Here is a 27,246-nt window from a genome sequence, read left to right on the forward strand (position 1 = left end):
CTCTTGTTGGCCTTCACTCTCCTCAGTCTCTCAATGGCACTCAGCTTTGCTGACCTTGCCTCTCCTCCTGATTCCTCTCCTCCCTGGGCTGTGAGAGCCTATGCTCTCTCTCCAAGAAAGAAGGCTGAGGGACATGGTGGGCTGGGAGCAGAAGGAATTGGGTTTGCTATTTACTAGCTTTGGGACTGGAGACAAATCATCTCATTGCTACGTGCCTCAGTCTCCTCATCTGAAAACTGGGGATAAAACAAGCCTACGCTCCTCTTCTTACAAGGATGTTGCAAAGATACAGCGGGATAACCCTGAGCCTTGGCCCTCCTTCCAAAGTTGAAACATACACAACAAAAGTGCTGCTATTTTCATTCTGAATCACACCAACCTTGTGCAAAAGCAAAAACTTTCAGCGACCAGTGAATACATGTCCTGTTCCCCTCTCTATACTAGTACAAAGGAAATAATATCCAGATGCTGATATGAGTCTGGCAGAAACCATGTCTGCTCCTGGGACCTTAACTTCTGGCCCAGCATGGATTCGGGTCTCTGAAAATAGTGTCAAGAAATGTGAGCTCTCCAAAGAATAAATATTTGGCTTGTGAGAATTTCTGCTATTCTTCTGTGAAGTTGACGATCCTATCAAACTGAGTGACACCATGTGTCAGCAGCAAACTGGGAGCAGTGAGGACCTAGCCCATCTCCTCCTTTCTTTCTGGACACGCAGTAAGAGAGTGTTCTTTTCACATCTCCCTTAAAGATAGCCACGCACTGTTCTTTCTCTCTCAAACCCTACTCAGAACTTCTACACTGGTCTTTTCCAATCTCTCCCATCACAAACACTTCATTCAACAGTATTTTTTAAAAAAATAATGAAAAATAAATGTGAAGAAAAGTTTACGCACTTGTTTTACCTGTATGAGTCCTGGTGTGGGTCTTCAGGTGGTCAGACCGGGAGAACTTTCGCTGACAAGTTTTACACTGGAATGGTTTCACACCTAAATGGACAGAGAAGGTCTAGCCGCAGCCCTAACGATGTGGGAGCATAATGAGGCCCCCAGGGCCCGCTTCCTGGAGGTGGCCGGAGGAGCCGGGCATTTCCAGCCCCTGACGACGTCTGCCTCACCCTCAGATGCCCCCCATGCCCCAGGCCTGGCACGGACCACCTGATTCCGCACAGTAACCCCTGAAGACCTGCTTCTGTCTGGGGAACAGCTATCCCTTAACCACAAACGTCCAGCTTCCCACCAGAGTCTCGGCTGTGTCCAAGACTGAAAAAGTGAATCACACACTACAAATTGGATTGTGCTTCCCACCACCCTGTTCTTCACTGCTACTCAGCGTATCATCAGCAAATGGCTAGTGGGATCCCACTGTTCTGCGGTTTGCAGGAGAAATGTGGCATGTTTCTTTGTCTTTTTTTTTTTTTCTTAAGAAAAGGAAAATCTCCAGAGATGGGCGGTGGGGGAGGGTGCGATTATTGGGAAAAGCTAAGCAAGTGGCTTCTCACATCCATATTCAGCAACAAAGAGAATCACAAAATCAACTGCAACCCAAGAGAACATACTGCCAGCAATGAGAAGTGAGCCTACAAACCTGTGTGTCTCCTTTGGTGTCTTTTGAGCTGGTCTGAACGAGAAAACCTTCGTTCACAGTCCTTGAAGTCACACTGGTATGGTTTCTCACCTTGGGGAAGACACATATTCCATTTGAAAATGCCTCTGGAAATGGGGATCAAGGGAACCTCTCCTACTGGGACTGAGGGATCCCAAAATGCCTAAGGCATGTGGGTAGACCTTGTTAGGGTGCTGCTATGTGAGGCTGAAGACCCCCCTGCACACAGGCTCCTGGACAGTGAGTGTAGAACGGGGGACTAGTTATATGAGGATGGTCCCTGAGCTCTGAGTTATAAGTGGAGGAGAGCTCAGGTTCTGAAGTCGGACACTAGGGTCACACCCAGCTCTGCCACTTAGAGCTTTGGGTGAGGTGCCACTTCCTTATGGAGAAAGGGGGCCAATAATCTCACAACTTCAAAAGATTTATGAACAGATTGAACCAGGCCATCCACATAAAGGGCTTCTTTGCCCAGTGCCTTGCACAGAGGCACTGCTCCAGAAAACTACTGGCAGAGAATCTTTAGATAAATAAGAAGCCAAAGAAGTCTTAACTCTTCAACTGAGTTGGAGGCAGAATTCTGGGATGGCTAGCCTTGAAGCTGGCCCCATACAATAAATGTTTTATGTTTTATGGCCTAAAGATTTGGTGTTCCCTGCTACTGACTTCTCATTTCTGGATCAAGCCTAACATTATGAGACACTCAAGTGAAACCAGGAACCAAAGTGTTTAGAAAGGTTTCAGTATTCCTTTATCCAAGAAAAGTCGGTAGTGGGATTACGCAACCTTCTGCCTCAGAAGGGAGAAGCCCCACCCCTGTCCTTGCTAGAGAAAGTTCAGCCAAATACTGGGAACGAAGTTCCATGAGTGCACTGAGCGACCTTGGGTCTTCCCACCTTCTTATGAGAATTCTGAGTCACTGGTATTCTGGGATGGAGAGCAAGCCATCCCAGGACCAGTTGTTCTTTCTGTTGCAGGGCATTCCCTCATCGTCTTTCCGGCCTCATAACCTCCTCTGTTCCCCTAATTAATCTGTACTCCTGCTGTACCAGAGCTCACCACTCCCCACATCTGCCTTGCACTTTGCTCACACCAAATGCACCTATGTCCTTTGTCCCTATCTCCACATTCCTCCCCGTCAAAAAGTCTACTGTCCGTCCCTCACCAATGCCACCTGCTTCCTCTGCAATGCCTTCCTGGAAATTTCACGTTCAGATCAGAAACCCTTCCTTCCCTCAGTACACAATGTATTACAGAACATCTAACATGGTAGACTGCGTGCAGGGCTACCTTGCCCCGGGGGCTGGAAAACCCTGAGGGTGGGAGCCTTTCCTTCACTTTGTATTTATATTGGGCTCAGTGACTTGTACTTCAACGGCCCTACTCAAATTTCTTTTCCCTGCCTTTCTGCTTCTGCTCCTTCTTTACTTCCTCTACTGCACCCTACCAGCCCTTTGATGGGTAGCCCAAGCCCTTCCTCTTCCTGGGATGACTTTAGCTCAAATCGGCAATTCTCAGCTCCTCCAGCCTCTGGTTTAGTACACGGCCATATACTCTCTTAGTCTCTTTTCATCTGTGTGTATCCTAGCTCCAAAACAGACCATCAACTCTTTGAGAAGGGGGTTTTAACTTGGAGTTAAAAGCCATGAGTGTGGGTCCTGCTTCCACTATATGCTACCCACCTGATAACTGGTCAGTGTGTGGGGATTAAATGAAATAATGCATGTAGAGAGTCTGGCACATAAAAAAATTTAATATAAAAGTACTTAATATAATAATCTTACTATTGTCATATGTAGATAAGAAAAGACTCCTTTCTTTCAAGAAAAGGGCTGCAGGACTGTTAAATACCAGGCTGCTCTCCTTGACTTCCACTAAGAAGAGCTTCTTAAAGCCTCCGGCAGGTTTGGGGATCATGGCTACCTTGTCCACTGCTTCCCCTTCACACAGACATCTCCCCCTCACCGCTTGCTAAGTGCCTCTTCCCAGTCAAGGTTTCTACAGCCATATCGCCTTCAGTGTATTCCCTTGCATTTCTCCAGCCACAATTTTAGTTTATCATTTTCTTTATAACCTTCACAGATACTTCTCAAACAATCCCATTTGGGGAAACATGTAAAAATACACCAGATCCCTAGTTCTCTCACATTTAGCCTCAGAGCATGTGGTCTACTGAGTGCAAGCTCAGGTCTGTACTAGACCTGCATCCTCCAGACACAACAACTTAGCAAAGTCCAATGATCCGAAGAGATGTGAATACAGCCTGCTCTCTTCTTCCACTTCCCCAAAGCAAAATAAGCAGTAATAACAAAACAGTAAGGGTAACTGTAACAATGAAACTGTCCCTCCAGTTACAGGAAAAAAAAAACAAACAGAACCAGCTCCCCTGTAGGAAAGCCTGTGTTTCACATCGCTTCCCTGCAGTGGGAACCCAACCACACTCCCGTCCAGTGCCCACAAGGCCAAGAGCAAACATTTGTGAAACGGCTGTTCACACTGAAGGTGGCCAACAACCAGACGAGGCCAGTTATCTTTCCCAGAGGAAGGCAGATCCCTTGACCTGTGCGAAAATTCAATTTTCCTTGACACATAATCAAAAATCATTTTTTTAAGATTGAAAACAAAAATTAAACCTACAAATCCATCTTCCCATTCCTATCGGGTTGGTTATTACTAACCCAAGTAGTTTAGTTTTTCTTTGGACCACCTCTCCTTAAGTCTTATTAACCTCGCCCATCAATCTCTCAAAACGGTCTGATTTCCAAACTCCCAGAATAGGTCCCCTCTCTTTAGAGATGCTAATAGTAATCTAATAGTTACATTATTGCTTATTCAGACCTATTGACATAGGGTACTATACTAGGTGCTTCATAGCTAATGCCTTGCATTTAATTTGATTTTAAAAGTTAATCTAGACTTGGGGCGCCTGGGTGCCTCAGTCAGTTAAGCATCCAACTCTTAATTTCAGCTCAGGTCATCATCTCAGGTCATGAGATCGAGCCCCACATGGGGCTCCACACTCAATGTAGAGTCAGCTTGAGACTGTCTCTCCCTCTGCCTCTGTCCCTCCCCTGCTCATTCTTTCTCTCTCTCTTTCTCAAAAAAAAAAAAAAAAAAAAAAGCGAATCTAGTCTTCACACTGGAATAAGATAGGCATTACCACCTCCATTGTCCATGAGACAAATGAATTCCAAAGACAGGTTAAGTAACTTGCTCAAGGTCTCAGCACTTGGTTGTGAAGCCAGAATTCAAACACAAGAAGTCTCTTTAGTTCGGTGGATCTTTTTCCACCACTCTGCTCTGCCCTTCGCGAAGACACTTCACTGATTCTTTATTAAAGGGTGGACAGTCAGGACGAAAAATGCCCCTGCAGCCTTTTTTTTTATCACCTTGGCCAGACCTTTCAAAGCACTTCCTACTGTCAATCCAAGACATTTCCTGTGTGCTTAGCGGTGTGACAGCCAGGAGCAGGAACTCTTGAACCACCCTTGCCCAGGCCACTGGAAACAAGGCTGGACAGGGGACACACTTACCAGTGTGCTTCCGGCTGTGCATCTGTAAGTGTGACAGCTTAAAATATCTCTTATTGCAGCCCGGGTAAGCACACATGAAGGGGCGTTTCTCACTGGTCTCAGATGCCGACCGGACAAGAGTCGGAGCAACCCCGGGCACACGTCGCACATCCTACAAGCAGAGCATGTAAGAGAAACGGACGCTTTAAACCACATGTGAACATTCACGTCCATCCCGAGGGGAACTGAGCGTTGGAAAATACCCAAAGAAGGAATGACACATATAAGGCCTAAAACCACTCCCATCCATACCCCAGATGCTCACAGCAGACATCACTAATGGATGACAGATCAGGACGTGCTACAGTGCAGCATGCCAACCTCATCAGTACTGTTTAGGGTTGCTGATACAGGGGATCTGGAAAAGAAGTGCTGGTGACTGCAAGAGCTCCCGATCCAATCTGTCTCTCAGCCTCTCCACTTGAGGCAGCAAGGTCTGGAAGTCCAAAATCCCAGAATCTATTTCCTCCCACTTGGACACATGGCCACATGGCCACATGGCCACATGACCTCAGGTCCAGTCTGCAATGGGTGGGGAAGTCCATATTAGAGAAAAATATGGGATACTGAATGAACCCCAAACTGACCAGACGTTCCACGTGAGAGTAAATGACAAGGAAAAAGGAGCCCCTGAGAATTGGGGGTTCTCTCTGTGAAGGGGCTGAAACCCCTAGAGGCCAATGGTGTGGCCAGTGTAATTGCTTAACAGCAGAAAACACTGTGTCTGCCTTCTGGCATGTTCCATGTCCTTCACTGTTGATTCCCTTTACCTTGTGGGCGTGGGTATGTGTATGGTCAGTTCTCAATGACAAGGTGCTAAGGGGACACAGCGAGACAAATTCTCCTTCCTGCTCTCAGGATCAATGACTCATAGATGGGAGTAGTGGGCCCCAGGGGCCACTGAATCCTCCTCATTCTCTTACAGATGTGCAAGTCAAGACCAAAAAGCACACCCATGTTTTGTGTCAAGACCCGGGACTGCCTCTGAGCTTAACCCATTCCCTGCCCTGTGTATCTTCCACACCATACTTACATTCTAGATTCTATTTCGCAGTGCCTCGCACTGTGAGATCTTCTTTTTTGAAGGAAAAGTACTATGGTGACATACAAATTTGCTGTCGATAGGCCACAGCATCTCAAGGCAAACAGTGGCATAAATTTAAATGGCAAGCCAGCCATGTTTGACTGTCAGACTCAAGGAGAAAATAAGTCGGTAGTGGAACAACACCTGTGAGGTCTGGAGTCTATCAGCAGCCATGACAGTGACTCTGACAAACTGGGCTTGGTGGAAAGGAAGGCAAAAGGGGCTTTCTTCATTTCCTTTGGTTGAATCTAGATGCAGTGCACACAGCAACAGGATATAAAATCGTGTTGTCCATGTCAGTCAAAAATCCTGGTGGAAGATGCCAGGAGGAGAGACAGGGATGACTCTTCCTGTACCTCCATCAGATTTCGTATATCTGCACCCCTCACCTTTATTGTCAGCCTTGGAAGGTTCGGGCTGAGGGAGCACGCTATTCTACCTCCATGATGCTCAATCGGAACATCTCAGAGCTACCTGCCCCACAGCCCGTGTGGGGACCTGGCTCACACACAACTTATGTCTAGGGCACTGCGGACTATTCTGGTGAAAGTATCACCACTGTTACTCGTGTTACAGCCACTGAGGCACAAGACAAAGTCACAAATGCAGACTCTTGGTAACTGTGTGTGGTTCTGACCTCCCAAAGAGGCTTTGCTGAGGTGGCCTGCCATGGACTTTCCTGAATTCTCCAAAATGTTTATCTTTTTACTTTACTTTCCTCACTCTCCTTGGAGGCCCCTCTCCCCCAAACTGTTCACAGCTCTCTGTCTGCCTAAGAAGCAATGCAACATGGTACTTAAAAACAGGGGTTCCAGAATCAGACAAGACTTGTGTTATGACTAGCTATGTGTCGGTAGACAAGTCCCTCATCTTCTCTGGACTTCGGTTTCCTCATCTGTAAAATGGACATAATGGTACCCACCTGTAAAGGTGCACTGAGGACTAAATGGAAAAATAAAACACAGACACGGAAGAACCTTAAGTGCGTATTACTAAGGGTCAGAGGTCAGTCTGAAGAGGCCGCAAACTGTATGATTCCAACCATACGGCATTCTGGAAAAAGGCAAAACTATAGAGACAGTAAAAAGATCAGTGGTTGTCGGGGAGGAGAGAAAGGAGGGAGACATGAATAGGTGGAGCACAGGCATTTTTATTTTTAGACAGTGAAACTATTCTGTACTACAATTTAACGGGAGACGCGTGGCATTTGCATTTAAGAAAACCCATGGAACAGCACAAAAAGCCAACCCTGATGTAAACCATGGACTCTCATTCACAGTAATGTTTCAAAAACAAGAATAACGTATCAATACTAGCCCATCAACTGTAACACGTGTATCATACTGAGGCAAGATGTTAATCACAGGGAGGAGGAGGAAGAGGAGGATATGGGAACTCTTTGTACTTTCTGCACAATTTTCCCTTAAACCTAAAACTGATCTAAAAAATTAAGTCTATGAAGACAAAAAGCCCGTATATAAAATTCAGCACAAGGCCTGGCATATAAAAAGTGTCCAGCACCAACACGGGGGTGCTGTTATTGTCATTATTTATTGTTATTGGTAGAACACTTGACAAGAGAAGAGTCAACTTCGGGTACTTGACAATCCAGACCAAGTCAAAGGTCTGACTTGGAAGCCAAGGGTCCAGGTCATTCATTGCAAGAGCTGCACAACCCACCTGGAAAGGTGAATTAAGCAGCAGGAAGAGTGGAGGGATGGGGTTCTGCCAGAAGCATCTCAGTCTGAGTCAGGCACGTGGCCGTGGTCACAAGGACCTGTAGGGAGGAGGCTGTCCTCTCTGCCCCAGTGGAAGAGGAGAGGTCCCTATTGTCAGAGGAGCCTGTAATTAGGAACAGACTTACCAGGGCCAAATGGCCATCAGCAGGGAAGCGACAGGTTGTTGCAAAGGGAAGGAGGCATGGAAGTCCCCTTCGAGTGAGGGCCCCCCACGTTCTCACCTGAATGCCCCTGAAGACGCCGTGGGTGTGTATTCTGTACTGGGCACCGCAGAGAATGGGGGTTGTGTGGTTGTCACTCTCATACCCTGTGCCGTGGCTGCAAACACAAAGCAAGGACAAGGCTCAGGTCGGTCCACCGGGGCCTCTGCACTAGAAGGCATGCTTTCCAAAACCTCAAGAGACAATGACAGTTGGCTTGTGCGTCCCTCCACTGGGGCTACTCTGGAAACAGGACTTGGTGAAGGGTGGGGCCGCTCCACCCTCGCGTCTCACCACCACGCAGCCCTCCCTCACGCTCAGGTTCTCAGGGCTGGCCGTCTGGGCCTATGCCTCTCAGACAAGCTGGGAAAAGTCACCGTGGCAGGACTTCATCCCCGGCAAGTTGGTTACCATCCAGCCGGCGAACTGACAGCCGCGACTATCTCAGGAACGAGCAGCTACCTCAAGTTTCACATTAAGTGCAATAGATTTTCGTCGGCACCTCATGACTCAGTTTTTACCAGACAGCACCAAGAAAGTGATGACACGGAAGAAATGTCACATTCTCCGAAGTGGGGATTACACATCTGTGGCCCTGCTCCCCTTAACCTACAGATCAGTTTTCAGGATCATCTTAACTCTTCGCAGCCAACCCACGGCGTCAGTGGACACTGGATAATCCCACCCAGCATTAGACTGGCTAGTCCTCTCGTTGGTCTCGGGCTCATCTTGGGCTGCTCGCGAGAGCTGGGGGCTGTGGACGGCTGAGAAGAACAACCTGGAAGAAGTGAAGACTTTAAAAGTATTCTCTCCTTTAGGTAAAAGCTGGTATCTGTACTGCTGTGATTTTACTTCCAAATGAGGCAGAGGAAGGATTCTTATCCACGTGGGAAGCACGTTATAATCACGTCTAGAATCAGCACAGGGAGCTTTTATGAAATGCCTCCGTAAAATGGAGCAGCTGCTTTGGAAAATGTCTGGCAGCTCCTCAAAAGATTAGACCTAAAGTTACAATATGACCCAGAAATTCTACTTCTAGGTATATTCCCAGGAGAAATGAAAACATGTATCCACACATAAACTTGTACACATTGTTTATAAGCAGCATGACTCCTAATAGCCAAAACGTGCAATCAACCCAAATGTCCATCAGCTGATGAAGGGATGGACGAATTATAGTGTATTCATAGAAGGAAATACTATTGGGCAATGAAAGGGCAGGAAGTACCGATACATGATGATGTGGACAAACCCTGCAAACAGGCTAAGTGAAGGACACAGCCACAAAGGTGTGTCAGCCACAAAGGACACACCCTCTGTGTGATTCCATTTAACCAAAATGTCCAGAACAGACGAATTCTGTAGAGACAGAAAGCGGATTGGTGATTGGCTGTCTAGGACTGGGGAAGTTGGGGAAATGGGAGGGTGACGGCTGAAAATGTCTTAAAATTGTGGGAATGGTTGTACAACCCTGTGAATATACTAGAAACCACTGATTTGTATATTCCAAACGGGCGAACTGTACGATATGTGGAATTTATAAAGCTGCTTTACAAATTTAACTCTGGGGAGTAATGGGGTCCATGCACTGTTTTTTGTTTTTGTTTTTGTTTTTCAGGCCTCCAGGTGTAATTAACTTGCTGTCAGGGCTGACAGCCCTCTGTCCTCTGCCTCTGTTACTCTAGAGACACCAGGGGTCCTGCTGCAGGAGGCAGGCAGCTTGACTGATCAGCCCCACTCCATCTGAGGGTGTGGGGGAACCCTGGGGCTGGCTCCACTCCCACTTCCCCAGGGGAGAGAATTCCTGGAGGGGAAGGGTGTCTGCCAGGATGACTGACTTGTCCACACGTCCCACAGCCACAGCAGCTGTGGGGTTTCACGTTTAATTCTGGCTCCAAGCTGTTTAGAAAGAATTGCCTGTCTCACTTGCAGAGACCAACGATAGCAGTTTGGGGATTTGGGTGGCAGTTCTGCTCCCTTGAACCTACAACACTTTGTCTCCGCATCTTCCAGGTGATTTTTGACATATCTGGGGGGAAATGTCCCAATGAGCTAAACCAGGGTTAAACATGCAAATATTGAGAAAGAAATGCCAAATCCAGATAACATCTGCCTCTCTGAACCTTAAAATGTACTTGCCAAGAAAGAGGCCATGTCTGCTTTCCTTACAATCATGCTATATAGACGGGGGGGTGGGGGGGTGGTGTAAGAGCTGATGACAGTGGCCATGTGGTAGCAGAGAAAGGACAGGACAAGAAGGATGCTGCCAGAACATTCTGCCTTGAAGGCTGTGAAGAGATGCTGCCTCTGCTTGGTTTAGTCCTCTTCCTGGAGCCAAAAGGTGACACATTTTCTAAGACTGAGGGATGTCTAAGGGAGACAAAAGAAATCTGAATTATTTTAAAGTTCTGCTATCAAAGGGGAAGAATTCGGAGTCTCTTGTCTTGGCAGTTCACCTCTGGATGTTACTCGGGTTCCTGGAGGGTTGAAGAAATAGACTTCCCTCAAAATACTTGTCCCGGGAAACGAAGTGCTGCTCCGCTCACAGGTAATGACGTGACCCTCAGAGCCAGATGCAAGCCAACCCACAAAAGAAACAACCAGAAACAAGACTATACCTGCCAAATACAGCCCTAGCTGCTTCTACCAGGCCCGTGAATAAAATCTAGAGCTGGGCCCAGCCTGCTGGCTTTGGCCTCTCCAGAAGACAGACACATCAGTGCGACTGCACACCTGGAAACCCGGCAACCCAACGCTCTCCCCAGTGTGGTCTACCCAGACCACCGAGTACAACCCACCGGCGTTTCAGATGGCGACCGCTCTCTCCGGGTAAGGAAAGGAAAGCAGGTCAGTGGTCTTGGGACCATACACTAACAGAGGGAGAAAAGTCATCGACTCCAACCCTCACTGCAAAGCTCCTGTAGCTCGTCTTCGACAGTTGGACACTTCGACAGTTGGACACTACGACCGCTGGCAAGTTTTTAAGGCAGCCCATTCGATTCGGGGTGTGCTTTAACTGTGAGGAAAGGCCTTTGTAAGCCAAGCTGAAATCGGCCTCCTCCTTTCTGTCTTCTGGAGAACCAGAGTCTGCGTGTTTTACAGCCATTTCTGTGTGTCTCCTCTGCTTTGGGGGGAACTCGGCCTCGAAGACAGAGACCAACTTGCTCCTCTCTGTATCCGCTCAGCTTGGTCACCGAAGTAAGGCACACAGTCCTTGAGATGTTCCATGAGAAGGACTGAATCTAAGTCCTTTTCCACAGGACAGTCCTTCAGGCATTGGACCAGATACAGAGCTGAGGTTCTCTCAGTGATTACCACATAAACTGGTGTCTGATTCCTTTCCTATCTATTTCATCCTCTTCTTGATCCCCTTTCTTTGTTAAGTCTCTTTCAACGTGTGAGCTTGAAATGGATCCCAACGCCCCTAGAAGAGTGCTACTATAAGGGAAGGGGAAGGAGGACCATCCATAAACAAAAACCTTAAGAACTGGGGGAGTAACATAAATGCATAAGACCCGAGAGTACATGCCTCACCCAAAGGGATTCCATTGCAAATTTTTCAGACTCAGCATGCTAGTCAAACACAACACAACTAGGCCCACAGTTTGCCAGGGCTCTATGAGCACATCTAAGGGCCCATCGCTTCTTAGCACTCAGGTCACCGTGGTCTTCCTCAGTCAAACAGAATCCTTAACATCCAAGCACGAACTGCAATTAAGGCACATATCTCGAACCGTGAGCTTGAAGACATGGCTTCTTCACCTGCGGTTCAAAACTGCACGTTTATGCTTCAAATTCCATTTTATTTCTTTTAGCGCGTCATCCCCAACTGCTGAAATCTTTTTTACTCAATGTGGCTTCCAAAACATTTGCTTTCCATCCCATTTCATATTATCTCTACCTTTGAAAATCACCTTTCCCGTGTTTCCATTTTTAAAAAAGGTGGGGGGAGGGTCTTCCTTGCTGTTGCGGGAAACTATTATATTTACAATACACATAATTGTTCTCTCGTATTCAGGAAGTGATAGGATTCTAGAAGGTCTCTCTATGCGGCAACCTGGGGGAAGCCATTACAGAGAATCTAGTTGTTTGGATGGACAAATGTCATCAGCAGGAGTCAGTCTGGGACAGAATGGCTCAGGATGTTGGTGGCTGCCATTGGAACAACAGACCCAGCTACTAGCTTAGATGGTCAAGTAATGCCAAGCTTTTCCTCCAAGAGAATTAGCCTTAAAAAGTTCCAGTGACTGCTGTAGATGAACCAAATAGGAGTGAAGGCAAAATTCTTAGAAGTCTGGAGCCATAAAGCTTCTTAAGAAGGGCAAGGAGCTACCACCCAGTGAAGAGATTTCTGGGGCCAAAGACGTACTTTCCAAATAAAGCGATCACAAAGCTCTGGGCAGTTGTGGGGTAAAAATTTATCATGACCCAGAGACAGGGGTATTATCATTCACGGAGCACACTAGAGTGGAGTGTGAATCCCACCAGACCAAGCAATCAAGAGACCCAAACCTCCCTTAGGGTAGAAATGTTTACAGTGTCTAGATCTACCCTCCAACCCAGATAATGAGGAGGAAAGTAAGGACTCTGCTCTTCCAGCCATGGACTGTCAATTATATGAACCCAGTGTTGCCAGAACTTTCTATTTTCCAGAAAAGTCAGAAATCAAGATTTTTTTTTGAACATAAGCATTGTTTTTTAAAGATTTTGTTTATTTATTCGACAGAGATAGAGACAGCCAGCGAGAGAGGTAACACAAGCAGGGGGAGTGGGAGAGGAAGAAGCAGGCTCCCAGCGGAAGAGCCTGATGTGGGGCTCGATCCCATAACGCCGGGATCATGCCCTGAGCCAAAGGCAGATGCTTAACCGCTATGCCACCCAGGCGCCCCAGAAATCAAGATTTTTATATGAGATCACTTGAGCTTTAAATTCTGGCAAATGGGGTGCCTGGGTGGCTCAGTTGGTTAAGCGTCCAACTCTTAATATTGGTTCAGGTCATAGTATCGAGGTGTGAGATCAAGCCCCACATCAGGCTCCGTGCTCAGCAGGGAGTCTGCTGGAGATTCTCTCCCTCTCCCCTCCCCTCGCTCTCTCTCTCTCAAATAATCAATCAATCAATCAAAAATTCTGGCAAATAACTGAGATTTTATGGGATCACTGTCAGATCAGGCAAAATATCTCTGGCCCTGAGGGCCACCAGTTTGCAACCTCAGCTTTAAAAGCTGTGCAAAGAAGTTTAAGCTACAAACTGGAAATTTTCATCTTGATTTTGTTGTCTCCTTCCTCATGGCAACAAAGTAGAGGTGGGGAACCTTCTAAACTCTTGAAAGCTTAAAAAGCAGCTGTACTTGTACTGCAGACATGGCCAATGCCAAGAGGGCAAAATCCGGAAGCACTTATCATCTACAGGTATCAGTGGTTCATTCTAAATTTCATTGGCCCACTTGCAAGTAGGTTTAAACACTGAAGCTCTAGGCAGAAGGTGTAAATTCCAGCAAATCAGTTTCCTACAGCTGCTGTAACAAATTACCACAAATCTGATGGCTTAAAACACAAATTTATTCCCTTACAATTCTGGAGATCAGAAGTCTAAAATCAGCCTTCCTGTCCTAAAGTCAAGGTATGGGCAGGACTATTTTCCTCTGGAGGCTGAGGGGAAAATCTCTTTCCTTGTCTTTCCCAATTTCTAGAACTTGCCTGCATTCCTTGGTCCCTTCTTCACATCATCCCAACCTCTTGCTTCCTTCGTCACATCTCCTACAACTCCTCTGTAGTCAAATCTCCCCTGTGCCGTCTTCTTATAAGGACACTTATTACGTTTAGGGCCCACCCAGATGATTCAGGATCATCTTCCCATCTCAAGATCCGTAACTTAATCACCCCTGCACAGTCCCTTGTGCTATACGAGGGGCATCATTCACAGGTTCCAGGAATTTGGACTTAGATATCTTTGGGGGTCATTATTCAATCTCCCATACCAAGAGAACCAGACTTACTCAGTTTCTTGCAGATGCATTTGAAAGAGTTAAATTAATTTGGATCCTTTATCTCCAGATTAATCTAGAAGACTAGTCCAAAAGAGAAATAGCACCTCCCCATCGGACCATTATAGCATCAAATCAGACTAGGTAAGTAAAGCACACTGCTCGGCACATGGTATGCCCTCAGTAAATGTTCACTAGGACTTCATAGTAACATCTGCATTTTATAGCAAAGAATATTGAGATTTAAGAAGACACTGAGTTATCTGCCCAAAGTCAGATAGATGGCAAGTGGCCGAGATGGGGTTTGAGTCCAGGTCAGTGAAGCTCTCTTCCTTCAAAACTAGCTAGACAATTCTGGTGGTATAACCCCCTCCTGGGTCCACTTCTATCATCAAGACCCTTGACCAATTCCCAGCTCTTTTCTCCAGTAGCATGAATGCAATTAGGCTTGCTGAAGGTTTAAAAATGTCGTGGGAGTGGGTAGAAGAAGAGAAGGGGAGCAGTCAGGAGGAACTGGTTCAAGATACTCTTCAGGGCACCCCAGCTTCTGCTCTGAGGCACAACACTCATTTTGGTATAAGGAAAGCACAAAGCTAGCTGACGAAAATGACCTGCTTATAGGCAACAGAGCAACAACCAAAACTGAGCACAATTTTTACAAAAAGAAATTCTTTCCACCTAACTGGGAAAATAAACTAAGCAGAAACAGTTATCAGTAGAGCATATGCCTCGTGACTTCATTCCTGGTGATGGTGTGGACTGTACATTTTCCTAAACAGCTTTAAAAATGCATAAAAATGTATCCTGAGAAAGTTTGCTTTTCCTAGACATCTTTAAAATACATAAACACGTGTCCTTAGAAAGTTTGCAGAAAGAGAAGAATGTCCCTTATATAACACAAATTATGAGCCCTCTTCATGCTAAAAACTCGTACATTGAGGTTTGGCCCAGAAAAAAACTTAATGTTAGAAGAGTAGCTTCTTTAGAAATGATTAATTTTGATATTCCACAGGCACAAGAAGATTAATAAAAAGGAATTGAGGTTTTGCAGATGAGGAAAACCAGAGCTGCCCTGAAATCCCTTATCAACAGAAGAGGAAGAAAGAAAGAAAGAAAGAAAGAAAGAAAGAAAGAAAGAAAGAAAGAAAGAAAGAAAGAAAGAAAGAGAGAGAGAGAGAGAGAGAGAAAGAGAGAAAGAGAGAAAGAGAGAAAGAGAGAAAGAGAAAGAGAGAAAGAGAGAAAGAGAGAAAGAGAGAAAGAGAGAAAGGAAGAAAGGAAGAAAGGAAGAAAGGAAGAAAGAAGAATAGAAATGAAATGAAATGAAAAGAAAGAAAGAAAAAGAAAGAAAGAAGAAAGAAAGACTTTTGAAGGTAATTAGCATTTCATACAAATATTCAAAAAGGGGAAACCTCCACCTGTGATTTCTCTCTCCCATCTCTAGTCCTTGGCCAGGTAGGCATCCCCCCATCTTCACCTCCATCTTCTCACCTCTGCAGAGTTAATCAGGTTGAAGGAAAGCACCTGGGAAGACTCTTGCGTATCCAGAAAATGGATTTTACCCATCAACCCCTCTTCTCTGTCCCTCCTTGATACTCAGGCTTATATATATGAGATGCTTAAATGCTTGATTCGTCTTGATGTTGAAAATACACTTTGCTGCAAGCCTTGAGAACCATCACCTCTGTCTAATGCGCCACTTTTGAGGGAAAAGAGTGCTGGAACCATGTTCAAAACTGTGCATCCTTAAAGGTTAAATACAAGAGATGAGGCCAAACACAGCACTCTTGGTAAAAACAAAACAAAATAAAACAAAAAACCCAAATCTGATCAAGCCTCCAGATCTCACTACCTATTTATAGGAAATACAGGGGATGGAGGCCCAAAGTTAAAAGACTAAGAGGAAGCAATCTGCTGAATCTAGATTGTGAGATAGTCTACTGGCCAATTGACCTGCTGTCTCCAACCTGTCAGTAGCATGAGGGGAAAGAAAAAAAAAAGAGGAGGTGGGGGTGAGAAGACAGTTACAGCATAAAAGAGGCTTAGCAGAGGACAACAGACAAAATAAAGCCAAGCCCAATGAAACAATAAGCCCCTGCACAAATGCTCAGCATTCACAAGGATGCACCATGCACAGAAATAGTTGGGCTTGAACTAGAGGACTTGGGGCCAAAAGAACAGGAACTTCCCCCAGGAAGCCTTAGTGGTCACACCAGAATGCGTAGGTTGAAACGCTTTACTGAATGAAAATCCGATTTCCCTGTAGCCAGAGTATTTTCAGAACTCACTTTCATATCCACTTAGAAGATCGGACTTGGGAAAACGAATATATATTAAATTCTCTTTCTGCACATAGTGAGCAGTGGCGGCAACCTCGCACAAGCACCTGTGGCTCAGCATGAATGCTGTTCTCGTCTCTGCCTGAATGTGACGTGCTAAGGGCAATATTTACATACAACTCTGCACAAACATCGGCAGCAAGGCCATCTAGCCATTCTCTTTTCTTCGTGTAATTTCATCATTTATAGTGGGAATATAACAAATCAATGCGTGTATATGAAAGCCAAAGGATTGCTCTGCTCCTGAGAATATACAAATGATGCAGTTTCTTTTATGAATCCAGCACAGAAACTAGAACTTAAAAATGAAACAACCAAGTTAAATTTGATTGAGCTTAAAAAACAAAAACAAAAATACAGGTAATGTCTGCAGTCTGATGATTCATGGTATAAAATTCCTCCAGAAGGATAGTCTACAGAAAACAACCAGCTATTTTTTCACTCAAAAAAAACTGAGTCTTCCTCCTCCCCTCAGGTGTTTCATTTCAGTTCAGATCCCAAGAAAATGATGCATTTTTGACTTTTAACAAGAACGTAATCTATCTTGTGTCACTTTTAATTAAAAAGTATACTGTGGCAACTCTAACTATTGTACCTTTTAATGAATGCTTCTCCCATGAGCATTAGAAAGAAGGCTTCTCTGCACCATCCTTCATTTATTTTCTCTCTAGGTCTCATCCCTATGGCATCCAGCTCCAAAGTTATCTGGAGGGGAAGAGGACTCATGCCACTTTCACTAACTTTGACTGCTTTAGTTAGTTAGTTAAGATTTTATTTATTTATTTATTTATTTATTTATTTATTTATTTATTTAAGAACGAGAGAGCAGGAGAGAGAAGGAAAGAGAATCCAAAGCAGACTCCATGCTGAGCACAGAGCCCGATGTAAGGCTGGATGCCACAACTTTAAGATCACGACCCAAGCCGAAACCAAGAGTCAAACACCTAATGGACTGAGCCACCCAGGTGCCCCCTAACTTTGGCTGTTTTAATTCTCTATTGAGTATCTCTTGTTCTGCTCACTCCACATCCATCCCACCTTCCTTTGGAAACATGGCCCTTTTCCTCTCCTGGAAATCACTTTCCTTCTAATCCCACCCTCAGATTCCAGGGTTGAGGACATGCTCAGGACCTGGCCAATAAGATCACAGCATTCTCTAGTCACATGACCTAACCTAAGCCAATCAGAGCCTTCCCTGGGTCTTTTGTTGGAGAAGAACGAACAGAGAGCTAGTCTCCTTGTGAGGCTGTAGATGCCCAAAACCAGAGCTATTTTTGCCACAATGGAGAGAGCCTGTCTGAGAAGGCAGCCAGCACAGAAAGCAGCAGAGACAAGAGACAATGCAACAGTGTTCTAGTGACACAGTCTGCTCCTGAATCGAGACTTGGGGTTTTAAAATACAATACAGTAAGTTACTAAATCTAAATTGCCCCTTGACCTATGCCAGTTACCACTGGGATTCTGCCACCTGCTATAGAAAAAGTCTTGATCTATACATAATCTAACAATTACCCTAAAGTCATTGGATTTATTTCTTCATCAAACTTCTCAAAACATGGTGTCTATCAATGAGTGCTGGTCCCTTCAAAGTATTACCTTCTGGAAGATGCCTACTGGTTCCAACAATGCTATCATTACCAAAACCTATTTTGTATTCCTCTTTTGAAGTTTCTTTATATCATGGCTCCTATGTCTTCACTTCTCATGCAACCTGGTCATCAGCTGCTGTTTAAAAGGGGACCCGAGCTGCGTGGTTAACAACCTGACAACAATGCTTGTATAAATCAGCCCCTGTGAGCCATCAAGCTTTCCACACTACTTGAAATGGTACACAAACCTCCTCCAACTAACATTTTCCCTCCTATTTAACACTCAGAGCAGAGCTAAGAGATATTTTAAATATTTAAATCCAGTTTCTCACAACAGTTTGGAGAGAACACAATCTAAAAACACCACAATTTTACTGGCCCCTCCACTTGGAAGACAATTTTTTGGCATGACTTTCATTCCTGCTTCAACACACACACACACATGTGCGCACACACACACACACACACACACACACACACACGAAGTGTATTTTCATAGATCACCTCAATCAGACCATATAGAAATCTCTGAATCTTTCCTTTCATGTGTCTGGAATTGAGATGATGGTTTATCAGAATCCCAATTCCATTTAACTCACTGGATTTGCTGTTCTCACAGTCTTGGCTCTTGGCTCTATGGCCAGAAACTGCTGCTGGATACCAAGAACGTCTGTCCCAGATCCACATGAGAGACAAACCCTGCACCGGAAAGATGGAGCAGGAGATTTTCAGCCCGGATTCCTAAAGGCTCCTACCCAGCTTGCTTGCACACTCTCAAATCTGAGAAAGTTTACTCAACTATGTTCAATTATATAAAAAAACAAAACAAAACAAAACAAAACAACTGCCCTCCCTAAAACATCAGGATCAAGCACAGGGCTCTTAAGATTAAGATGTCCCCTGCTTTTCCAGTTGAAACAGAGGCTTGCAGGTGTGAAGGCTGTGTGCATAACCATCTTTTCCACAGGTGGCACCCTCCAAACAAATGTTAGTAACACAACAAAGTATTTCAAGGTGAAGACACAAAGGAAAATCCTTGTAATATATTCATGGAATCACACTCATTCTCAAAGAAATTTTGAAGTCAGAGGCATGACTGCTAAAGAGTCTTGAAAAGGAGGAAATTCAAAATAGAGACATCTGACACAGAACAAGATTTGAAAAAATCTTGAGGAATTCCATCCACACTCTTTTATTTTTTTTTTAAGATTTACTTATTTATTGGGGGGGGGCAGGGAGAAGGAGAAAGAAACCCAAGCAGACTTGGAACTGAGCTCGGAGCCTGATGGAGGACTCGGTCTCATGACCCTGAGATCAAACCTGAGCTGAAACCAAGAGTTGGATGCTTAACCAACTGCACCACCCAGGCACCCCGGCTATCCACATTCTTGAAGAAAGGGTTAGTTTTTTTTTTTAAGTCAATCTTCTCCAAAATTAATTTTTAAACCTGATGCAATCTACTCAAAATTCTAATTAAGACTTAAAAAATAAACTTGTTATTTTAGAATTTTTTAGATTTACAGAAAAATTTCTAAGATAATATAGACAGTTGCCATATATCTCATGCCCAGGTTCCTCCCTTACTCACATCTCACATTAATATAAGTGCATTTGTCACCATTAATGGACTAATATTGACAAAGACTTTCTTTCTTCTTTTATAATTATTATTTTTTTGTGTGTAGAGAAAGTGCCTGTGCATGAGCAAGGGTGGGGAACAGCAGAGGGAGAGGGAGAGAGAGAATCTTAAGCAGGTTCCAAGCCAGATGGTGCTGAGATCATGACCTGAACCAAAATCAGGAGTCAGACGCTTAACCAACTGAGCCACCCAAGCACCCTGATAAAGACTTTCTTTGAAATTAACGAGATGAATCTAAAATTCATCTTGAAGAATAAACAAGAGATAATAGCCAGAATTAGTTTAAAAAAAGAAATACAATGCTAGGAAATTTTCTATCAGATATTTAAATAGACTATAAGATTATAGCCAAGAAAACAGTCTAATACTTGGCAAAAGAATCAGACTGATCAAAAGAAGAGAGTAAAGAATCTAGAAATGGACCCAAGGAATTTGATAGTACCCAAGGACTGATAAAGGTAATATTTGAAGTTAATGAGGAAAGACTGGATTATTCAAAATAGTTTGGGATACTGGCTAGTCGTCTAGAAACAAATCAAGGTGGAATCAAATTGCCAAATAAATTCAAGATGAACGAAATGTTTAAATATAAAAAGTAAATTTAAAAATACACCAAAAAATACCAATAAATAAGTAAACTTTAAAAAAAATCTTGGGATGGGAAAATCTTTTTAGACATGATACTGAAGCCAAAATCTTCAAATCATAAAACAAAAACTGATCATTTTTACTATAAAAAGAAAATTTTCTGACAGGGAAAAACAAAACCATTAAGAGTCAAAATACAAATCAGAAAATACTTGTAGTGCATAGGACAACCTAAGGGTTAATATCCTTATAAACGAAGAGCCCTTGCAGATTAACGGTTATTAGATGACCTATCTCAGCTCTTAGCTAACCAGCTGCCAGTTTCCCAAGGAGCCTCTGCTCTCTCAAGGACAGCGTTCCAGCAATTCTCTCCTCTCCCACCAACAACTTTTTCCCTCTTGATCATTCTCATCAGTAAACAAACAGGCAGGTACTTCTCGCTAAATAAATAAATAAAGCAAACACTAAGAAACCACCTTCTCCTGACATTCTAACCTCATTGAACTAGAACCCCAATTTCTTTCCTCCTTTTTGCAGCAAAACTCCATGCAAGCTTTGTACAAGTGGCTCCAGTTTATCTCCTCCTGGGATCTCTTAAACCCACCTCTATCAGGCTTTCCCCCCTCCCTGTAATCTTTCCAGAGATAACTACAGTTACAAGTTTGGTAAATGTTTCCAGGAGTTTCTCTCTGCAGATAGAAACACATCCTAATAAAAATTAGTGACTACCGGGTGGTGAGATAACAGATACCTTTTTCCTTTATGATGTTTTGGTACTGGTCTGATTTTTTAAATACGTAGTAAGCCCGTGTTACTTTTATAATCAAGGGGGGGAAAAGCTGTTTTCATTTTGATAAAGTCACCATCTTAGCCTTAAGAACATTATATTTGTGGCTTTGCTTTTTAAAATAAAGAGTTAGAAATAAAGCTAGAGTAAATGAACTTTTTCACTTTTAATAAGAAAAAAAAACTACTCAAATATGCAACAGAACCTCAATTCAGAAAAGTGTTTATATGGATGACTTTTTACCACTGTAGCTTCCATGTCAATGTTTTCCTAGCTGGAGGTTGTTGATTTTTTTTTCTTGGGTAAATGATAGGGAGGATTCATGGTGAGTAGAGGGTCTCAGAAGGGCACAAGATGGGAACACAGACATGAGAGGTCCAAAATACTCCTTTAGGTCATGAAAGACATCCTCCACACATCTGCTATACTTCTCCCCCTCCAACACACACACACACACACACACACACACACACACACACACACACACACACACACACATACACACACACACATTTACCTCTAGGCTGGAATCCTACTTCATCTTTCTGTGCTGAGTCCATCATTCTCCTCATATCTGTCTTGGACCCTTCACCACCACCTTCCTTTTCTATCCTTCCTGCTTGGTCTCTTTCTTCTTATGATCTAACAAACCTGTCACTTCCCCCTCAACTTTACAAGATGAAAATGACTCCCTGCTTAAAAATAAAATAGAAACATAGTGTGGAGATGATGTTCATAAAGCCCAAAGTAGTTTTTTAAATGAAATATTTTTTAACAAGTTGAGAATATTTTCAAAACACTTTCTTGATGGTTGAAATACAGAATTTCATAATGGCTTACGGAAGTTGAAGCCCAATCATTTGCTATAAAAAAGAAAAGAACACAAATGTATATATATGCGTAGGAAAAGGTCTAGGGGCATCTGGGTGGCTCAGTTGGTTAGTCCTGATTTTGGCTCAGGTCCTGATATCACGGTTGTGAGATGGAGCCCCACGTTGGGCACTGGGCGTGGAGCCTGCTTAGGATTCTCTCTCTCCCTCTGCCCCTCACCGCCCCCCAAAAGAAAAAAGTTTAAGTGTATGCAACATAATATTAACAGTAATTTTGTCTGAATTACTGAGGGGGGGGTAATTTCCTTTCCTATAGAGTTGTATTTTCTAGGTGTTCTATAGTTTATATGCATTACTTAAATAATCTAAAAAGTTAAATACGTTAATTGGATATATGCCCAAAGAGAAAAGGGTGGGAAAGGCGAACAGCCAAGTAGAGTTGAAACAAGCAGAATGGAAGTGAGAATTGAGGGCAAAGAAGTTAAGTCTACCCCGAGGTGCGAGGAACAGAAGGCACAGCTCAAAATCAGCCACCATTCCTACCCCCCCACCCCCCCGCCAGCCCAAGAGTCCCATGTTTGTCTTGGAAGTATGGCTAACAGATCCCAGTAGAGTCCCAGGGAAGACAAAGAACCACTTTCCTGGCATAAAGGTAACCAGTTAAAAGGAGAAATTAACAAAGTTTTGCTGGGGGTGGAGCTGGAGGATTTCACTCAGGAATGCTGATATTCACAGAACTATTTCTCTCCACCTTTGCTCTGCATCCCAAGCTCCAGGAGCCACTTAAAAGCAGGCTATCTATTTTCAAGAAGTAAATCTCTTGGACGAATACCTTATGTTTATGAGCTGGAATGGGAAGGTGCTGGGCTGTGTATTGGAACTCCCAGCCAGGGAAGACAGTTATCTCTTTTGGCACAGGTTCTCAGGGATGAGACCATGTCTAGCGGGGATTTTCTCCAGATTCGACAGCCTTGGCCCTACCGAAATGCGCGGCTTTGTTTTCACCATACATCACTCATCGTGAGTCTTTCGTTTTTCCTTTCAACCATCCACAGGTCAAATACTGTGTGTTCCCAACAGTCTGTGAACTTCTTGGACCAGCAAAGGGACATTCATTCTGCTAAGCACTCCTTTAACATTTCTATTGTGTTCGATTTCCCACTCCCCCTGCCCAGCTCCCCAGAGAATAACTTCTTCCTTGTTTTAATAACTTGGACCACAGTCAAGGTTGATGTGTTACTGCATTTTGCAGGATATTTTCTTCAGAAGAGACAAAACAGAGACTAACGGAGTAACTGCTGCTCGTGAGCAGGTTTGGGAAATCAGCGGCCATTAAGAACACACGGGAAGGGCTTTTAAAGAAATAAAAAGCAAGCAACGAACGCAAAAGCACCATAAACAAACTTGTTCATAAAGGTGGACTAGTGCTTAGAAGGAATCCCTGGCAATTTTCTCTCCCAGTGACCCACTTAAAAAATCTAATTTCATTTGTGAGTGATGAAAAGGGTCAGTTAAGAGAGTGGGTTCATGAAGTACCTTCTCTGACTTAAATTGAAATATAATATTCTCCCATTTGAGGTCATAAAAGTAGTCCTGATCCCAACGGGCACACAGAGATCAGAAAATGAATAAAGAAAGGAGGAGAGAGGAGTAAGTCAGGGGCAAGAGTATCCCCTCCTCCTCATTATATCATGTTTTCACCTCCTCTTGCCCATGCTCTCCCTAAAAATCCTGTCCCCACCCGTTGTAATAACACCGCTCCCTGACATCTAATGAAAGATGTCTCCAAGGACTTGCTTAGGACACAAGGAAAAAACCCTATTCTTTTTTAAGTAAAATTTTCAAGGAAAAAAGATATGAACAAATATTTAATGGGGGTTTGTCTGAAGTTCATGATCTTTTTAATAAAAAAAATTTGGGGGGGCGCCTGGGTGGCTCAGTCATTAAGCGTCTGCCTTCAGCTCAGGCTGTGATCCCAGGGTCTTGGGATCGAGCCCCACATCGGGCTCCCTGCTCCGCTGGGAGCCTGCTTCTTCCTCTCCCACTCCCCCTGCTTGTGTTCCCTCTCTTGCTGGCTGTCTCTCTCTCTGTCAAATAAATAAATAAAATCTTTTTAAAAAATATTGGGATAATGTCTCATTTTTATGAGTGATATGGAAATTATCTTTTTTCTCCAAAACAAGAGGCAAAACAGGAATTTTCTGTTATATATCTATCGTATCACCGTGATTTTTCTTACCATTGATTTCAAATAGTGTCAAGACACTAGCTGTGATTTAAGTTAAAAAAAATTTATCTATCTTTCTTCATGGAATATCTTTACTCATATGTATTTTCCATATTAACTGCATGACAAGAGGAAGTGAATATGGCATCAGAGAGAAGGATTGTGTCTCCCCTGGAGAAAAGCCCAATTTTCTACCGGAATAACAGATTCAACAGAATTCAGTTCTCGGCAGTTCAGGGGCTTGGAGGAAAGAGCTAAGAAGTAGCCATTTTTAAGAGCCGTAAGAGAGGCAAACTGTGAGTCATGACACATCAGTGGGTTGTAATATCAATCTACACATCACAACAAGCATTTTAAAGTTCACACTGGCTCAGCGAAGAGCCTGCTTCTCCCTCTCCCTCTGCTGCTCCCCCTGCTTGTGCACTCGTGCGGTCGCTCTCTGTAAATGAATAAATAAAATCTTTAAAAATAAATAAATTAAAAATAAAGTTCACGTTGCTATGTGAACTTGAATTAGGTGGCTTAGTCTCTCCACCCTCTTCATCTGAAAGATGAACATACCCTAGTATCCTAGGATAGTCACGAGGTCAAAGGAGAAAGCATACGTAAATCCCCTTACACAGGGCCCAGTAACGTTAGCATCCACCCTTAGATAAACTGTCAAATCACAAATGGAAGCAGACATTAGTTGACTTACAATACAGTCTAAAGGGATAAATCTGTAGCTAGAGAGAAGGTGTTAGTAAGTTATACAATTGCAACTCTGCTCTCCAAAGAGTTGCTCTTCCGTGGGACTATCTATTGGAGACATTTTATCCATTTCATTCAGCTTTCTGACTAAAAACAGCATTCAAGAAAATACATTTTGGTGTCAGAAATCCTTTTCCAAAATGTAAGCACCAGACCAATGAAAACTCTTCTAGCTTTTTTTTTTTTCCTTAAAGAGGATAGAACAAAACAAACTATTCACACTTTGTGCTTCATCTTTACAATATAGCTTCTGATTCCCCAGCAAGTGACTAATATCATGTGTCTAAGGACCTTAAAAGGTATCAAAATTATCTCAACTATGGAAAGACCCAGAATCAAACACATGCCAAGATTCTCTATCTGTAATTTTTGTAATTAAGCAAACAAACAAACCCTGTACTCCAGCATGAAGAAATTTTAGAAATTGAAACATACTACTCACTTCACAATCAAGTTCTGTCTTCTCTTGGCATTTAATGTGGGGCAGTTTCTGAAATTCTGAGAAGAGGAGAGAGAAGAAAAGGAAGGGATCCAGAAACAAAGGATAAGAGCAAGAAGCCAAGAAACATCAGACAAGTTGAGAGTAGGTAGAAAGACAAAATGCTGAAATTGTCAGCAGCCCCTTGGATGCAAGTATGGAGAGGAAAAATTCAAATCAACAGGCTTTTTTACTTTTGGGTCTAGAAGAGAGGAAGCTGAGTTTGGATAAAATAGCAGAAAAAAATGGGGGAAGGGGTGGAGAGAAGGATCTAACAGTAAGTCCTGGAAGATTGAAAAACAACTCTATGATCACTGAAGGGTGATCCAAAAGCCAGGACTGAGCTAACAAAAGAAAGAGGGATGAAAAGAGGGAGACTGATTCTGGTGTTCAATCAGAGAAAATAAAATCAAAAGAAATAGCTACAGAAATGTCCCAGGGTGCAGGCTATAGGGCTGGGGAAGGCACAGATGTTTGAGAAGGGAAAAAAAAAGTTTTTATAAGAATTCTGGCTACAGACTTGGGGTAAAAATTAAGTTCTCCCTGAGAGATTTAAAAGCAAATAGAGAAAAAGTAAGTTATGTATGCCTGAAAGATTTGACTGATCTAACAGGAAGATGTATAATACTACAAATTTAGTGTTTTGTAAAACATTCCAGAGGAAATGAGCAGGGCTCCTAGTGCATCATTGTAAAAGTTGTTTTCTAGAAGTATGTTGATGAGAAATGTCACCAACTCCATTTTTGCTCACAGTATATCTACGACAAATAAGAGGCAGAGAGAGAGAAGGAGGGAGAGGGAGGGGGGGGAGAGATCCTTCCCATCCCGTTGCACCAACTGCTACCCTGATGACCCACTGCCAATGCTAACTCCTGCATCGCCCCAGGAGCCAGTCAACAAGGCCTACATCATTGGCTTTGCCATCATCGTATCGTCCACTCACTTGCTCTGCCCTTCTGTCCATTTCACTGAGCTGGAGCTCCCAGCAGCAACTCTAGAAGAGAAGAAGAGGTGGGGAATGGGGAATGGAGCATGCGTGGTTCTAGTAAGCCCCCCAGATCCCAGAATCCAATGAAAAGCCACTAATACACAGAGATGTGAAGCTAGTTGTCTCGTCCAAAGTGTTGGACTTAGTCTCCTGCACCCCCCGGGCTGATGGTGGGGTAGAAGGTAGCATAGGGAGGCTGGAAAGAGCTTCTGCTTTGGAATTAGATCCAGGCTTGGAATCCCAGCTCTACCACTTAATATGATGTGAACTTGGGAAGTTACGTAACTTTCTGAGCTTGATTTGCTTGTTTGGAAAACAGGGTAACCATACCTAAGCCTTATAGTGTTGTTAGGAAGAGTAAGTGAGGGGACAGAGACAAGCACCTGCTACATTGCCGGGACTTCAATGGAGTCAGATCCTAATGCCCATTGACTCAGACTTGAGAAAGCAAACAGTGAGTTCTTATACTGTTGAAAGCAAGTCCCACCTATTTGCCTTTTAAAATTTCCAGGTGCAAGGAATCTCCCCTGCCTATGCTGTGTTCTCCTTGTTGTGACTATCGAGCATGAAGAGAACCCGTTGGTACAATCAGGTGTGAGCACATCTGACTTAAAAGTGTCCAAATCATCAGCAATCAAATATGAATTTGGATCCCGGGCATTATAAACCGAAAGTATTTCTCGATAAGATACAGAGATAACATCTGCGATATCACTAGCAAAACAAGCGTTAAATGAAGTTGAACTGACACAATTTTGAAGAACTCTAAAACAATAAGTAAAGGCCAGATTACGTTTTCTCAATATTCTCAACTCCCTTGTTTCGGACACACACAAAAATCCCGTGTTTA

General features: G+C 43.6%; 1 protein-coding gene across 4 annotated transcripts in view; it reads right to left on the reverse strand.

Annotated features, from left to right (window-relative positions):
- WT1 (WT1 transcription factor) overlaps positions 1-27,246 on the reverse strand; it is a 57,797-nt gene that overhangs the window by 13,758 nt on the left and 16,793 nt on the right. The window contains exons 5-9 of one of the 4 annotated variants that reach the window (XM_087855388.1): positions 26,352-26,402; positions 8,222-8,318; positions 5,139-5,289; positions 1,588-1,677; positions 906-989 (exon numbers count right to left, since the gene is read on the reverse strand). In XM_087855388.1, coding sequence (XP_087711514.1) covers positions 906-989; positions 1,588-1,677; positions 5,139-5,289; positions 8,222-8,318; positions 26,352-26,402 — 473 coding nt within the window. Of the gene's footprint in view, positions 1-896; positions 990-1,587; positions 1,678-5,138; positions 5,290-8,221; positions 8,319-26,351; positions 26,403-27,246 lie in introns of all 4 variants that reach the window. The other 3 variants (XM_087855387.1, XM_087855389.1, XM_045808555.2) reach the window with 3 other exon arrangements.

The sequence above is a fragment of the Ursus americanus genome, chromosome 24 (assembly GCF_024610735.1).
Source record: "Ursus americanus isolate L20-20 chromosome 24, mUrsAme1.1.p, whole genome shotgun sequence".
NCBI lineage: Eukaryota > Metazoa > Chordata > Mammalia > Carnivora > Ursidae > Ursus > Ursus americanus.